The sequence below is a fragment of the Nilaparvata lugens genome, chromosome X (assembly GCF_014356525.2).
Source record: "Nilaparvata lugens isolate BPH chromosome X, ASM1435652v1, whole genome shotgun sequence".
NCBI classification, from domain to species: Eukaryota; Metazoa; Arthropoda; class Insecta; order Hemiptera; family Delphacidae; genus Nilaparvata; species Nilaparvata lugens.
In genome coordinates this window covers 3,912,365-3,928,683 of record NC_052518.1, presented here as the reverse complement: position 1 = coordinate 3,928,683, position 16,319 = coordinate 3,912,365, and the positions used below count along the sequence as shown (strand labels likewise).

At 33.8% G+C, this 16,319-nt stretch overlaps 1 protein-coding gene across 2 annotated transcripts; it reads right to left on the bottom strand.

The window, feature by feature from the left end:
- Positions 1-1,273: 1,273 nt before the first annotated feature.
- Positions 1,274-15,943, bottom strand: LOC111057451 (serine/threonine-protein phosphatase PP1-gamma catalytic subunit). 2 transcript variants are annotated; one of them, XM_039442250.1, is made up of 8 exons: positions 15,565-15,781; positions 15,328-15,459; positions 11,777-12,007; positions 9,547-9,761; positions 7,796-7,909; positions 7,141-7,284; positions 4,293-4,357; positions 1,274-2,046 (listed from the first exon to the last, which is right to left on the bottom strand). In XM_039442250.1, the coding sequence occupies exons 1-7, from the start codon at positions 15,617-15,619 to the stop codon at positions 4,340-4,342; spliced, it is 909 nt and encodes a 302-aa protein (XP_039298184.1). In that variant the 5' UTR covers positions 15,620-15,781; the 3' UTR covers positions 1,274-2,046; positions 4,293-4,339. The 2 variants fall into 2 exon arrangements, with proteins under 2 accessions (XP_039298184.1, XP_022200568.1); XM_022344876.2 differs by lacking the exon at positions 4,293-4,357 and having other exon boundaries at positions 1,279-2,046; positions 15,565-15,943.
- Between the last annotated feature and the right edge of the window lie 376 nt (positions 15,944-16,319).

Sequence of the window (16,319 nt, the reverse complement as noted above, 5' to 3'; positions counted from 1 at the left end):
TGAGCAAAAGACTGAAGCTAAACTTTAGCGTCTGGACCGGGCTTAAAACAACAAAATTTTTAAGTTCATTAAAAATTGTGAATTATTTGAATTGTTTCTTTCTAATTACGTTAATTTTGGATGTTCAGTGAGATCATTTTCTTAAATTGAAAATTTGTTCCTTGTTTTGACACATGGTATATAAACTTCATCTCTTCTCTCCATTGATGAAATCATGTAATATTCGTTGAAAAATTAAAATTCTCCCTGAGTTTTAATTTATCTTTCATATTTTTTTTAGAAAACTATTCATTGAGAAAATAATGTTCCTGTGAACTAACAGAAATTAATTGACCATATGATTTGACTTGGAAAATTTTGAAACAGATAATCACGATATCAGGTTAAAATAAAAACAAAAAAGGCAAGCGTGTGTAAAAGACTTTCTTCCTGTTCCCCTAGCAATGAATATGATGAAACCTATTCGTGTCGAGGGGGCGTTCGGTGCTATGCGGTTGCTATTCGGTACCGAATTCAAACCGAATCATCGTTTCACACTTATCGGAATTTGCCGAAAACGAAACGAACCGAAAGTAGCCTCTTGCTAGCAGCGAATTGAAGCCTGATGGAATTTATTAGAGTCAAGTGGGCGTTCGGTTCTATGCGGTTTCTATTCGGTACCGAATTCAAACCGAATTACCGTTTCACACTTATCGGAATTTGCCGAAAACGAAACGAACCGAATGAGTGTGAAACTGGCCTTATGCAGGTTCGAACATAAAATTTGCAAATTTTCAAACATCCATATTTCCTGAACGGTAGCGAATTTTGCAAATCTGATTCCAGATTCGTGTTCCTCACATCAAAGAGCAAGTTTGAGCTATTTTTATTTTCACAAAAAAAATGAGAAAAGCCATGGAAAATCATCGTGAAACAGTGAATCTGATTCCAGATGGATTTCTGCAAAAATGGTGAAAAATTAAATTCCTTAAACTCTCAGGAATGTTGGTACTTGACGAGAGGAACAATAATATCTTATCACATTGACGAAATTCACTGCAATTCTTGAGTTATAAGCATTTGAAGATGAGTGATTTTTCTGTTCTGAAAGTGAAAGATTTCATGTTTCAGTGAATAACTTACCCTATACTGTACGGATACATCTCATATTATAATATATAATAATAGAATATATATATTCCTGATATATTATTCATTCCTTTTAACAATAAAATTCCTCTGATCTTAAAATAGGTTACATGAGATCCTGGAAATCCAATAAGTAACAAAGGCATTTTGTGATTACAATGTTTTAATGAAATCGTTACTAAAACTGGTCAATTTATTATAATGAACAAAGAACTTACACTTTCAATTCATAATTTTCACTTCCATAGAGTGAATGTTGAGCACACAGGCGTAGGAGTAATTTGAACTCATATAGAATTTCTTTGTTATTAAGTAATTTTAACTCACATACAATTTCTTGAAAAATTACATCACTCTACAGGATTATCTCTCAGGAATATTAGACATGATTTTTCCTGGATTATAAAGGTAAATTTGGTAAATAAATCACTTTTAAAACATAAATTTGAATGAAGATACATTTTGTAAATAGAATAATATTAAAAATCTACATATTATAATTTGGTGAATAAATTACTTTTAAAACATAAATTTAAATGAAGATAAATATTGTAAATAAATTTTAATTTTTGAAACTCTGTATATTATAATTTTGTATAGTAAATTCAACTATGCAATATCAACTGGTTTGTTCGTAAACTGACAAGACAAAATTAAAATGCTTCAAGACCTACTCCAGGTAGCCTTTCTGTTTCTCCCTGTACATATTAAAGCAATTTGAATAATTTTCTACAAAGGGGAGGAGCAGATAAAAAATGAACAACTTCTTAACAGACGGAAGGGCAGGAGGCATTGGCAACTTCTCTCCACTCGAGAGGAAGTTTATTTCTTTTTATTTTTATTAGTAGCGCCACGGGGAGGAGTCACTGGACGCCCAACATTCAAACCACCGTAAGTGAATTTCCTCTTGTCAGCAGGCTGTAAAAAACAAAACAGAAGTTACTGATTATCAAGCACTGGTTGGAACAAGTATACAAACTATTTCAGAATGCTTCACCACAAAAATTTAAAAAGTTAATTTGATGATATCTAAAGAAAACCCCGAAAAACTAAACAACTGTATTGAAAAACAAAATTCAAAGTGACGCTGATCCACTTTTTCAATATATTTTATGTCACGTGCTTCAAAACCTACTGCAGATAGCATTTCTGTTTCTCCCTGTAAGTATCAAGAAACACTACATCCATTAATACGCATGTATGGATTTACCATACAATGGAAACTCGATATAGTACATCTCAAGGGACCGCCCCAATCATCGAGGTTCCACTGTAATATCTATTTAGCACGTACTATTTTGATCGAATATTGTGAATTTCTCTTTCATATAATGAACTTGGACGAAGACGATCCAGGTTTAAATGAAAAAAATCTATAAATACTCACCAGAAAAATCAATGCTGTTTTCTATTTTCTGTTTTCATTTATTCTTGAGTATATATTAATGTGTTTACGTACGTGAATATTCTTTTGTATTTTATAATTTGTTGAAAAATAACTTATTAACAATAGAAAAGTAAAAAAGTCTTTGAACGTGGTATTGAACTTGAAACGATAACTTTGAAATTCATATCGAACTAGAAACTATAACTTTAAACATGTTATGAGCTTGATCACGATGAACTTGATTCACAGATTGGAGAGGATTCATTGATTGGAAGATGAACTTGATTCACAGATTGGAGAGGATTGATTGGAAGATGAACTTGATTCGCAGATTGGAGAGGATTGATTGGAAGATGAACTGATTCGCAGATTGGAGAGATTGATTGGAAGATGACTTGATTCGCAGATTGAGAGGATTGATTGGAAGATGAACTGATTCGCAGATTGGAGAGGATTGATTGGAAGATGAACTTGATTCGCAGATTGGAGAGGATTGATTGGAAGATGAACTTGATTCGCAGATTGGAGAGGATTGATTGGAAGATGAACTTGATTCGCAGATTGGAGAGGATTGATTGGAAGATGAACTTGATTCGCAGATTGGAGAGGATTGATTGGAAGATGAACTTGATTCGCAGATTGGAGAGGATTGATTGGAAGAGAACTTGATTCGCAGATTGGAGAGGATGATTGGAAGATGACTTGATTCGCAGATTGGAGAGGATTGATTGGAAGATGAACTTGATTCGCAGATTGGAGAGGATTGATGGAAGATGAACTTGATTCGCAGATTGGAGAGGATTGATTGGAAGATGAACTTGATTCGCAGATTGGAGAGGATTGATTGGAAGATGAACTTGATTCGCAGATTGGAGAGGATTGATTGGAAGATGAACTTGATTCGCAGATTGGAGAGGATTGATTGGAAGATGAACTTGATTCGCAGATTGGAGAGGATTGATTGGAAGATGAACTTGATTCGCAGATTGGAGAGGATTCATTGATTGGAAGAGGAGTTCTGATAATACCCTGGAAACAGGTAAATGAACAGGATTATTAGGAGAAGATTATAAAGAGTATTTTACTCAAACAGGGTTGCCATAGATATTTGATACTATTTTTCCTGACGAATCTGAGCGATTGTTCCTAACTTTTTGAACTGTTGGGGGGTATCACGAATGAAGATAAAAATTTTATGTTTTACTTTAATGCAATTCGCTCACAGTTTTATTTGTAAAAAAAGCAAAGTGCTAAATTTTCAACAATTGAAAACAAATGACACAGCAGCAATGAAAAACAAGAAACATACATTAACTAAATTATAAATATTTAATTAACGTGCATGGTATATAAAAGAAAAAAAGTCAGTTAATAGATCTTATTTGACGGCAGGATATGAATTGATATCCTGCAACTTGCTCTAGTATGAAATGGCTTCTGCATTATCAGTCTTAATTTTCCTGACGTCTAAATTTTCGTCTCAATTATCACTCCTTTTGCGGAAATCGAAAAATGAGAAGATTGGATTTTCCACTACAAGTTTTCTTGACTTGTGGCATTTTTTTTTATTACGGATGATGCCCATAAAATCGTTTTGCATGAGCGTGGATAATGGAGAAAGCGTGGGTGATTTGATGAGATGATCATACGTCCATGCCACCGGCGGGATTCGAACCCACAAACCAGGCGGTGCTAGCAGACTGAAGTTTGTACTCTTAGACCACTAGACCAACCCGGCCGGCTTATCTTGATTTCAAGTATTTTTTGAAACATTTACCTGTTTTTTCCTCACCAAAACCCTGACTTTACTGACTATTATCCCCTTTACTGACTACGGCAACCCTGTTAAAAAATCAAAAAATCAAAAAATGTGAGAAACTATGACAAAACATTCAGGCATTCAAGCTAAATGAACCCAGCAGTGGTGAGAAGCTTCTAACTAAAACACCACAGCTGATATGGGGTGCACAAACACAAAAGTAACTTCCTTCGACTTTGTAAAATTTATATTTTTTTTCAGAAGTAGGAGACTTTGAAAAAATTCACACTTATTGTATCAATTGTTATAAAAAAATTTCATAGCCAATGCCAGCTAATTCAATAAAGCAAGGAACATAATAGTTTGTTGGTGTGGACTTTTTGAATATCGGATTTACATCCACAACACCATTCTAATTTGAATATATTCATTTCAAATTAGTTCATATTCATTGATAGTTAATAATGGACTACCCTAAATTGTGTATACATTGATCTATCCAGTAAGTTGAGTACAGACTTATGCGCCTCGAACACGCGCATTTCATTCTTCGTTAGCTGATGCTATGCTTTTTATATGTGTATCTTACTGTTTCTGTACAAATACGTATAATTATAATAAGTTGAACATCAGCTGATTATGAAAAAAAATCAAGGTATTGATCTACTAAAAGCACTGAGAACCAATGCTGCTAGACTCTTATATAACTGATAGAAAGGTACCTTTAGCAACTACTTCTATAAATTAATGTATAAAAGCTACTCACCACTACCAGGTTAATTAAAATTAAAAAGCATGCGTTTCAAACAAATAATGAAATGAAGAAAATTAATCAGACTATAATAATATTTTAGAACTGTTGTCCACAATGCGACATGTATTGAGAAGTGAAAGGCTCTAGGTGAATGGTTATGCACCAAAAAAAGCACCAGTTTGAAAAGAGAAAAAACTAAAACAATAAAAGGAACAAAGCAAATACAGAAAGGAAAAAGAACACAACCTTCCTCTGCTTAGACCCCATTTATGCACTAAGTTTATAGTTCACTTCGCACCGCAGATAACCTGCTGTTAGAAAATAGTAATTGAGATTGTGTTTGAACAATAGTCGCTCGCGCGAATAATGTCCAAACAGCGCACGGGTTTCTTAAAAATAGTGGAAGTGTATATATCAGGGCTGTGGACGTTCTTCAGAGACGAGATATAATTTTAAATAACAATGGAAACTATCTCAACGCTCACTATCTATGAGTCAAGGGGAATCATCTGATAATCAGCCAATCGGATGGCAGCTTCCTGCCCCGCCGACTCGTCTCAAAACCCGCTTCGTGTGGCTTGGCCCTTGTAATTTTACACATTTCAAAATAGGCCCTCATACCCATTATTCATAATAAATGAATAAATTATAATTAAATAAATTTGTTTCAAATTTAGAAATAATGTTTCTGTTTGAATTTAGAAATAATACATTTATTATATAATCTTTTATGAACCTAAGAGGAACAGACATTGAATTTAGAGGTTATGAAAAAGAGGAAAATACGTTGTTTTTGAGATGTACATGTTGGACTTGTGCTTTGAGAATAAATCTGTTTCAAACAAAGATAATATATGGTGAGTTTTCTTTTATGTATTTAGTGATGTGATGTGTGTTGTGTCAGATGAAAAAGGACACAGTGCACCCTATAGGGCAATAGCTGCGAATCCCACGATAGTTCATATATACGCTCATAAGAGCCAATGTACTTGCAGGAATCACACAACCACAGAGCATAAATGGGGCCTTAGGTAAAGGCTTATAATTAGAACAATACACATTCACCTAGTTAAATGAGATTTAGTAATGATAGAATATGTAAAGTACATGTAACCCTTCATTCAGAACATATTCAGATTCAAAAATGTTGAGGATAGAAAAATTATGAAGAAAACGCCAAAGATAAAATTGTCAAATTCGCAAAGAAAAGAACAAAGATCAAGCAATCTTTAATACCACAACAAACAACTCACAATACACAACCACCTTGCAGTGAAAATGTTAAATATTAATGTGAAATGTGCAGTGACATTTTTGTTAAAATGTGATTTGTGGTTATACAGACTTAATGCTTCATATTAATTTCGGGAAAATAGGTCATTTCTGGGGCCCATTTCTCGTAAGTCACAAGTTACATATTCACCTATGAATTTCAACAGAAAGAGTGACTCTGAATTAATGGAAGAGATGGAAAAGTTTCACAACATCAACATTCACTCTACAAATTTTGAATTCACTAGTAAACTAGTAAATATGGGCCCTGTCTGACATTGTTTTAAATGTCAAAAGATTTTAAATGACATCTTGTGGTGCGGCTACATAATAACGAACTACCTACTTGTGACTTCCGAGAAACGGGTTTATGGACGGTAAGTTCAAGATAAAATCGTAATTACAAATTGTATAATAAAATTTATTCTGCAAATGCTATTCATTTTTTGTCATTTCAATTTTGACTATTTAGACAAAAGTTTACATTTTCATTAATGAAATCGATAATGAGCTAATTAAATTACCGTTCTTTAATCAAGCAATATGTCTCACCTAGGTCACATTACTGTGACTCTGTTCTATTGTATATTGTCTCTTGTCTATTGTTCCTCCAATACTTGACTAAAATTTTAGTTTCTACTACGTTCAGTCAACCCCAAATCCAACTAATCCACTCGCCTATCCGACCTTACTTGCGTTATCGTGAATGGAAACAGTTTCGGTTAGCAAGTCCCACACCCTGGTTAGAATAAACTATCCCCCAGCTAATATTGCAACTGAATTAATGAATCTTTGGTTCGAATTGTGGTTTGAAATTTGAAAAATCAGATGTTCACTTACCTTGAGGATTTGGAACGAGCACATGAGAGTCTCGTCAACTGACATCATAGCACCGGCATTGTCGAATTCGCCACAGTAATTAGGGGCAGAAAACAAAGTCACAAGTTGACGCTTGGCGAAGAATTCGTACCCATCTTCAACAACCTGCAACAAATTGTGTTGATCACATCACGGCCAAAACAACATCAACATTTTTTCGTTATTCAAATTAAAACAATAGGAGCACATTGTTGCCGTTTTTATGCTGATTCTACAAAAAGACCTACGCTCTCTTTTTTCTCTCACGCAATTAGCTCACAGCCTTTCTGACTTCTGTGAAATCTGGCAGCACTGTACTCCACAGGAGCAATGCTGCAATCTAAGGTTTGCACAGACTAATACGTAGAATATGTTCTACTATTTAGTAATTAATTTGTGGAATAAAGTTACAAGGTAAACTTTGTAAAACTAAGAAGTTCACTAATTTTTACTAATTAGTAATTATCAAAATATTAGTCCAAGTATTCCTCAGTTGCAAATTCCATTACTAAGTTAGAAGCTATTTTAGTGTATGTTGTCATAGCTGTGCTGAGAGTCTTGGTGAATGTACCAGTCTGGTAAAAAAGTATAAGTCAAAAAGATATATTGGATAGTTTAATATTATAATTAATTGTACCTGATGAGCGCGGCATATGAGATCGAAGTCGAGTTTATGTAAGAATTTCGCCACTACTTCAACGCCAAACGTGAATGAAACGCCTCTGTCGTTCTCACCCCAACCCATCGTATCCTGCGACAAGGAAAACAATTTAAAGAAAATGAAGAGTAAAAATGGGAAATTCGTCTAAAACGTTGAGCGCATTCAAACGATTTAAAAAAAAAGTTTAATTGTGTTCAGAGCCTGAAAAACACTAATCAAAAACATTCAATTTTAAAATCTCAACAAGGTTCTACCCGAAACATAGATTATACAATGAATGTGGAAAATTTTAAGGACATCTCTCTAGAAACAAAGATATAACATACATTTAAAAACCCAGAACATGTAAAAAAGTATGTTTCTGTTTGGGAGTGTACAACGTAATGCCGCATCCACACTCTTGACAAGTGCATACAATTGACGACAAGCGCGAGAGTGTGGATGGCTGCTTTGCCAGCGCTCCGATTCTTGTCGAGCGAAGGCGAGTGGTCAGCCGAACATCCACAAATGGTTGAATTGCAGTGTAGATGGCCAATGTGGCCAAACTTATCAGCCAAGCGACTTGGCGATAGTGTGGATTAGGCATTAGAAAATATGTTCGGTATTAAATTGTTATTTTCAGACATTTTGACAACATAATAAAAACATGTAAACATATTATTGACTGCAAGTTGATATTGAAAGTGGAAAGTTAACACTACAGGTCGTAAAGGATCAGTGTTCAAAAATTTAATTCACAAACAATAGTAAAAAATAAATATAGGATTGAACAAAAATAACTAGTGTCTACAGAATCAAATTAAAAATATGGTAATTTCTTTCAATGTATAAATATCAAGCTGAAAAAATTCAATAAGAACTCATAAAACAGCGGGTGAAGGATATAGCCAACCCTAATTCAAGTTTCAAAAATCTTGTACATGAAAAATTATGTAATTAAGTATTAAAATTAAGTGAAGTATTAAAAAATATTTTCATTGCAAGGAAGTAGTGTGAATGTGTCACCTGATTTTTCGTTTCAATAACTAGCAGTTTCCAATGTCCGAATCAATGACCAACGACCAAACAATAAAAAATCTGGACAAATGCGAATCTGAATAATGCGATCTGGATAGATCGCGTCGAATTAAAGAAACTCAATAAAAATTAATGGATCCGATAAAAAACTAATTTCTCAATATAATACTTTCAAGGAGTAAGGCTCAACTCACACTACCTCGACTAAAATCGTACGACTCCAGTCGAGGATACTCCAGTCTCTCGACCTTACGTCTTTTTTGCTCATTGTCGATACTTCAGTTCCATGCTACTCTATTTTCTAACCTTACTTTATTAAAAATATAAGATCTAATTCGTCACTACTTGTGACACATGTAACACATTTTATAATAATTATTATGAATATATTGTCTTATCTAATTCGTATTATTGTCTAATATAAAATGATAAAACATCACTTTCATAAAACATAACCTCACTTCCATTAAAAATGCACGGTACTATGCAACTCAAGTCGAGGCTCGCCAAAATGTCGAGTCGAGTGTCTCACAGTCGTGAGGTCGCGGAGACTGGAATCGACTGGTCTGAGTGTCACCATTTGAAAACACATGCTGCGTCGAGAAGAGACTAGAGTCGCGAAAGTGTGAGTTGAGCCTAAATGACAACTAAAATAATTGGCAACTTTTTGGAAGTATGAATTGAAACTTTTATAAAATATTTGCACTTACTTTGTCGGGATCAGACCAGAGCAGATCGCAGAGCAATCCCTGATCAGGAACATCAGTGGGTCGCATGATACGACGAATCTGTTCCATGCTGTGCAGGTCCGGACTCAAACCCCCGTGACAGCAGAAGATTTTCTCATCGACAATGGCTGACACCGGTAAACAATTGAAGCAGTCGGTGAAAGTCTTCCACAGTTTGATATTGTAGCGCCTCTTGCCTACAAAAAGAATATCATCAATGTATTTCTCTAGAAAAATTGGAAAATCCGACATGATACACTAATGCAACTATGTAATGTGCACTATTCATCTTGATAGAGGCCAAATCATGAACTGTACAATGACAAAACTACAGAAAAATACGATATTGATTTAAAAAGTAGGGAATATATAGCATGGAAAATCCATGTTTTATGTTACAATCATGATTTGGAAGACTTGTAAAATGAAAGTGGTCGGAGCAATAATTTCAGACCCAGACCGAATTCATTGGAACGAATTTTATTTATTTATTTACAATGCAAATGACACTAATGTAATTACATTGAAAGATAAAATAATAAGGTAGTCCTTGTGCTATTACTCTTCCAAATTTATAGGTGACAAAGTCCAAGATAAGGTTAGAATTTCACGTGTACGATTTTTAGAAAATTTTGGTTCAAAATAAACACTAAAACTATAAATTTTGAATTTAGATGGCTTAAATTGATAAATTAATTAGAAATATTCCACTCAATTACCACTTTTAACGAATAATATTGAGTTATTTAAGAAAATTTGGAACTATTCAAGAAACACAAACTTGTAAACACTAAAGCTCAGCTGACACGTTTAAAAATTCATAAATCCTTAACAGACTACAGCATGAATGTTGAAACTCAATAAACGTATCAATTCTAATCAATAACGTTTATCAATAAATGCTATCCTCTTTTATTTTATCAAATCACATCTAGTTTTAACTCATTAGAGAGACTCATGAGAGTGTAATTTACAATTGAAAAATACTCTAATGAGTTCAAACTTGTGATTTGATAGAATAAAATCTAATAACGTTTATTGTGTTTCAATAATTTCAGTAGCCCTATAGAGAAAAGTGAGTAGTGTATCAGCATGAATTTTGTTCATAGAAAGTGCACGGTTTGAATGAAACAGTAATATTACAAGCTTTGCATCAAATGTCAATATAAAATAAAAAACCGTATTAATAATTTATCGACAAACTAGAATTTTTAAAGGGAACAATCTGTTGAAATAATCTGTCAATTTACAATACAGATAAATAATTCTGAAAACCAAGATAGATTATTCAATCTTCAACTCTGTCATTATTCATCTAGAGATTACATATCACTTTCAAACATTGTTTGAATTGCTTCAGAATAACCACCACCTAATTTTATTAATATAAATCAAGGCGAGCAATCCAATAGTTCAGACACAAAAACAGGAGTTTGACCCAAAACATTCATTCCAGAGTTTAAACGAAAAGTCCAAATGGCAATAACAAGATGATTACTAATGAGAGTATTCAAGAAATACTAGTAGTTCTGTGAACAGCCACAGCCTCCTCTAATACTGTCCATCAGAGTAGATTCTGTTCTGTCCTGTCGTGTCGGCGAGATATCGGTGTGAAACCGACTCATGGCTGTTTGGGTTGGTGTATCAAAGATGCTAATCATCTGTTGTGAACAATTATCATCAAAAGCTGACCGAGTTGAAAGCAGAGAAAGGCCGGGAGAAAATACTATTACTTTGAGATATCAATCACATGTGTGAAGTACTGCATGCAATTAATAATCCACTAGACAGCTGATTTGTGATGATTAATTCTATAGTCCGATTTTCATGGTAATATAGGCGTATGTATGAAGAAGGCTCCTTTTCCTTTATATCATTCTTAAAATGCGAAATTTCAAAAAACCTATAAATTCATCGACGCGCAATTCAAAAAGGAACATACCAGTCAAATTTCATGAAAATCTATTGCCGCGTTTCGCCGTAAATGCGAAACATATAAACATAAATATATACATAAAGAGAAATGCAAAATCGTCGACTTGAATCTTAGACCTCATTTCGCTCGGTCAATTATTTCCAGAAGAAGGTCTTTTCCAGTCATATTTCGGTGCTATTTGAATAAGAAAATGTATTTGATTAGTTACAGTATGATGAACCCCAGACAATTCTACAAGAATATACAAGTGAGGTTTTTTAAATTGAACAGACTTACATTCATCGTAGAATCCATATATCCTATTGATACTGGCGCACTCATGATTGCCTCGAAGCAGGAAGAAGTTTTCTGGATATTTAATTTTGTACGCCAACAGCAAGCAGATTGTCTCGAGCGACTGTTTACCTCTGTCTACATAGTCACCGAGGAACAAGTAATTCGATTCTGGCGGGAATCCTCCGTACTCGAAAAGTCGCAGCAGATCATAGTATTGACCATGGATGTCACCTACAGATAGAAAAAAATGGTTAGTTTACAATCAGTCAAAAATAGAATAGCGCAATTGAAGCCCTGAACATTGTTCAATATGCGAGGATATGATAAAAAAAACATCAAGAACTAAAATAAAATAAGTTGATATGCAAGGAACTTGTAAGATAAGCAACAGCATTACAATGTTAGATTGATAAAATGAGACTATATTTAAGGATACAAAACAAAATTTTAGGTATTAAATTATAAGAAAGAGTAAGAACGAAAAGAAACATGAAATATCCTGAAGTACCTATCGTTTCAGCATTTGAGTTATGATGAAATAGTTCTGAGAAAAATGTGAGTAATGTTTGGCATTAGTTAGCTGGTTGTACTTTAGTTTAGAATAATGAAGCAAATAATGAATCTCAAGTTAGATAATGGTAAATGCCTTACCAATATTTTTTAGTGATATAGAAAGTTACCATTTCTTGAAATCGCAGTAGAAGGAAAACAAGTATCGCATTAAAGAAACGAGACGGGGTCGCCGATAACAATAGATGGACAGATAGAAGCTCTAGTGACCCTTCAGTGGTCGCCTAATGTTATTTAATTTCGACATTTTCGTGGTCTATTGTTAAGGATTCCACTCCGAGGAATATTTTGGTGGACCAGTGTGGTTACTTAGAGGCAATTTCAGCTGTAAACTAGTGGTAGCATACAGTGATTGGATAAACACACACATTACTATCGATGATGAGTCCACATTTAGTCAAACGTACGTGGTGTGTGAAGCCCACATCGATTTTTGGACGTACATTTGCTTGCCTTCCTTATAAATTCTACGAAATTGAATGGAACTTTACAAACACATGATACAGATCATTATGTTTGCCAAGTTGTGTTCAATCTAATAGAATTTAAAAGAACGCCAAAAAATCGTACGTTCAATAAGTATTGAATTGAATGTAATTAAAGTTTGTCTGTATAAGTACAGCTTGTGAGCAAGTTGAGTTTCATCAAATGAACCATTGGGAATAATACAATTACAAGTACTGGATCACTGACTTAGATTCAATAATTGTAGAAAATACAAAACTGATGTGAGGTGCAAAGTAATAGATAAGTTGGTGCTATTAGCTAGAATTGCCTCAAGAAAACACACGGGGCCACTAATGAGGGTAATGAAGCGGAATCAGAGGACAATAAAGTATGCTAGCCGCGAGTTAGAGGATGAACCTTTTTTTTCATTCATTCAATTTCATTTATTGCCAATTAGAATATTCAAAACCTATTACAATATGCTTTTTTGGAACAATAGCTCAGTGTATAGGTAGCGCGCCCCGTCTCGTTTCTTTTACCCTAAGTATCTTTTTGACGGCAGTAGATTATCCTCAGTTTTTGTGAAAAGGCGACAGAATGAATTGCAACTCTATTAAAGTTTATCTTTGTCGATGTTCATGATAAATTAATGGAAAACGCTATTCAACCTCATGATCTAATTAGATTGTGGTAGGTTGTACTCACAATTATCTGAAATTGAATTCAGTTGAAATAAACCAGTACCAGTACATCTCCAACGCCATGGTATCATATATATATTGGAGACAGACTGATAACTAAATCATGTTGAAGGAACATCAATATTGATGAGCAATAATAAAAAATTGTATACACAACGTTCAACTGAAACAATCAATTGATGAGTCATACTACTGTAATGACTAATTTCTCCAGCGCTAAATGACTGTGACTCATCCCCTGTCTATTTGTTAGATCTTTATGTGATATTAATAATATATTAGAATTGAATTGAAGTTCTCAAGGCTTAGAGGTATACTGAGGTGCAGCGATAAAAAATATAAATAATACTAACATAATGAAAAGTTAGTTTTTCAATAGATTGCCTACAAAGCGAGAGAATATGGAGAGAGCTCAAATAATAATTATAAGAACTAAAATTTCCTTTATTTCATCTCAATAACTGAACTGAATACATTTTTCATTCCAGATTGAACATAATCGATTAGCGTGGATTACATTACTGTCTTCTTATTTTCATGAATAATTGCACCAAGATTGAAAAATCTACATAGATCAGTCAAGGTCAAATTACTAAGCGATGACTGTACGACTCTAGCCAGGCTGTATTAACGGCTAGTAACTATATAGACTACAATAATATACAGTAATAGACTACAGCCGTTAATACAGCACAGCTGGAGTCGTTGCTTGGTAATTTGACCTTAAGCGATGATTCTAGCCGCGCTGTATTAGCTGCTATCAGTTGCTACAGGACATAGACTATACAATAATAGACTTAAGTCGTCGTGCAATCGTTGCTTAAGAATTGGGCCTCAATTGACGACTACCCACGCGACTAGAGTTGTATTAGGCTCCAACTATATAAGCGGAATAGACGCGTCGACTTTGTTTCGGGCGTCTTTAGAATGCATGGTATCTTATGGGACACGTTTATTATGCTCGTATAGTTCCCCCCATAAAATAGTATGAATTCTGTTGACGAGGTGAAAAATTCAGCGCCTCTATAACGCCCGTATAGTTGAAGCCTTGGAAGTGGGCGCATAAGGAAAAGGCCCCTGGCCGATATACGGAAAAATCATGTCTGCCGGAGATGTCCTTACAATTATATTTGCAAATAATTTTGTGCAAGCAGTGAGATTTGAGTTTGCCGCTAAATACAAAGAAAATTTAAATTTCAATAAGTATGTTATTACTTGAATATTTTCCATATTTCAAAAGTTTATTGCAAGCTACAAGAATATTTAATAAGCACAGATCTCCAGAAATAGCCTACTATGCAGCCTGATGTATGGTAGGCTAGGTTAGGTTAACTATGATAGCTCATAAGATTGACAAAAAAATAATGTCAGTATATTGGTCAATAATCGTACGGAATGTAAGTTTATTAATCCTAAGGATAGACTAGAGTAAACAAAATAGAATGGCCTTACGCCAGGATTCAATCAAAGTTACCCTAAGCTTAATATGAAACTACTGTAGGTAAAAATTTCGTCAAACTTTAATTTCTTTATAGTATTCATAAAATCTAAATTGATTAGAAAATTTGATAGTATTATTAAAATAATTATTTAGAAAGCATCGATTGAGGCATTAGAGTATTGTCAACATCAATTATTAAAAATATTGAAAAAAGGCGGGTCATCACATCGGGCTTTGTCCTAAGCTAGAATCCATGTTGTATACATTCGTCTTTCTCTATCGAATAGTAGTAATTCAGAATAGCAATATAGTAATTTGAAATTGAGTTGAGTGATAAGATTATACTAATATCGTTCAAGTAGGTAAAAAATATGAGTGATCGAACTACTAACCGCAAATTTTCAATGGTGCCTCCAATTCCAACAAAATGGGCTGAGACAAGAAAATTTCTCTGGATTTTAGACACAATCCACGGATTTCCGACTCAAGAAGCTGAACATTCCTTCCAGGTCTACCTCCACGTACTGAAAAATAAATATGTAAACAAATTACAAACACAATAATAAAATTATTAACATTTTGTAAGCTGTAACAAGTTCAACGATTGCCGTAATTTAGCTTTTCCTTACCTTCAAGTAATCTTGCTATAACACTGTCAATATTAAGTTTTTCTATGTCAGCCATTTGAGCAGATAATTAAACTGAAATTCGATAACAGAGAAAATTGAATTTAAAACAAATTTACGCTGATAAAATAAGCATTAATCTGTAGTGTTGTGAGTAAATGCGAACGAACGAAGTGAGCTAATGTAATGGCGTCAGATACGGTACAAAGAGATCAAACATCAAAGGAAATACAGTCAACACAGACTTGAACTTCAAGTTTTGATCTAAGTAATTTATAATTATAATCAAGAATAATAATTAAAAATACATTTATGTGTTTATATATCGCTTTCTATTGATAGATTGTTTGATATACTTTTTTAAACTCAATACAAAAATCTTAAGGAGTGGCCATATTCAGAAGGCTGTGTAAAACCTCGACAGCGCCCATGCAGCTGCTCAATGCTTGATAAACTTCGCGCCATTCATTCAAAACTTCAAAAATGCACTACAAAATTATACTAAAAATGCACTCAACAGCCTCAAATTTGATAAAATCTGGTGAGGCAAACTCACACTAATTTTTCTCGCCATTATATTTTTCCTTTTCTCTAAGATCAAATTTTATTTCGCCATAATAAAAACAATACAATAAAAATAATAATCCATAATCATCCTTAATACCAAGTTGAAAAAACACATTGATCAATATTTAAATATACACGAAAAATAACTTTGTAAAAACAAAATAACATGTTTGGCGCTGCCTGCAAAACCG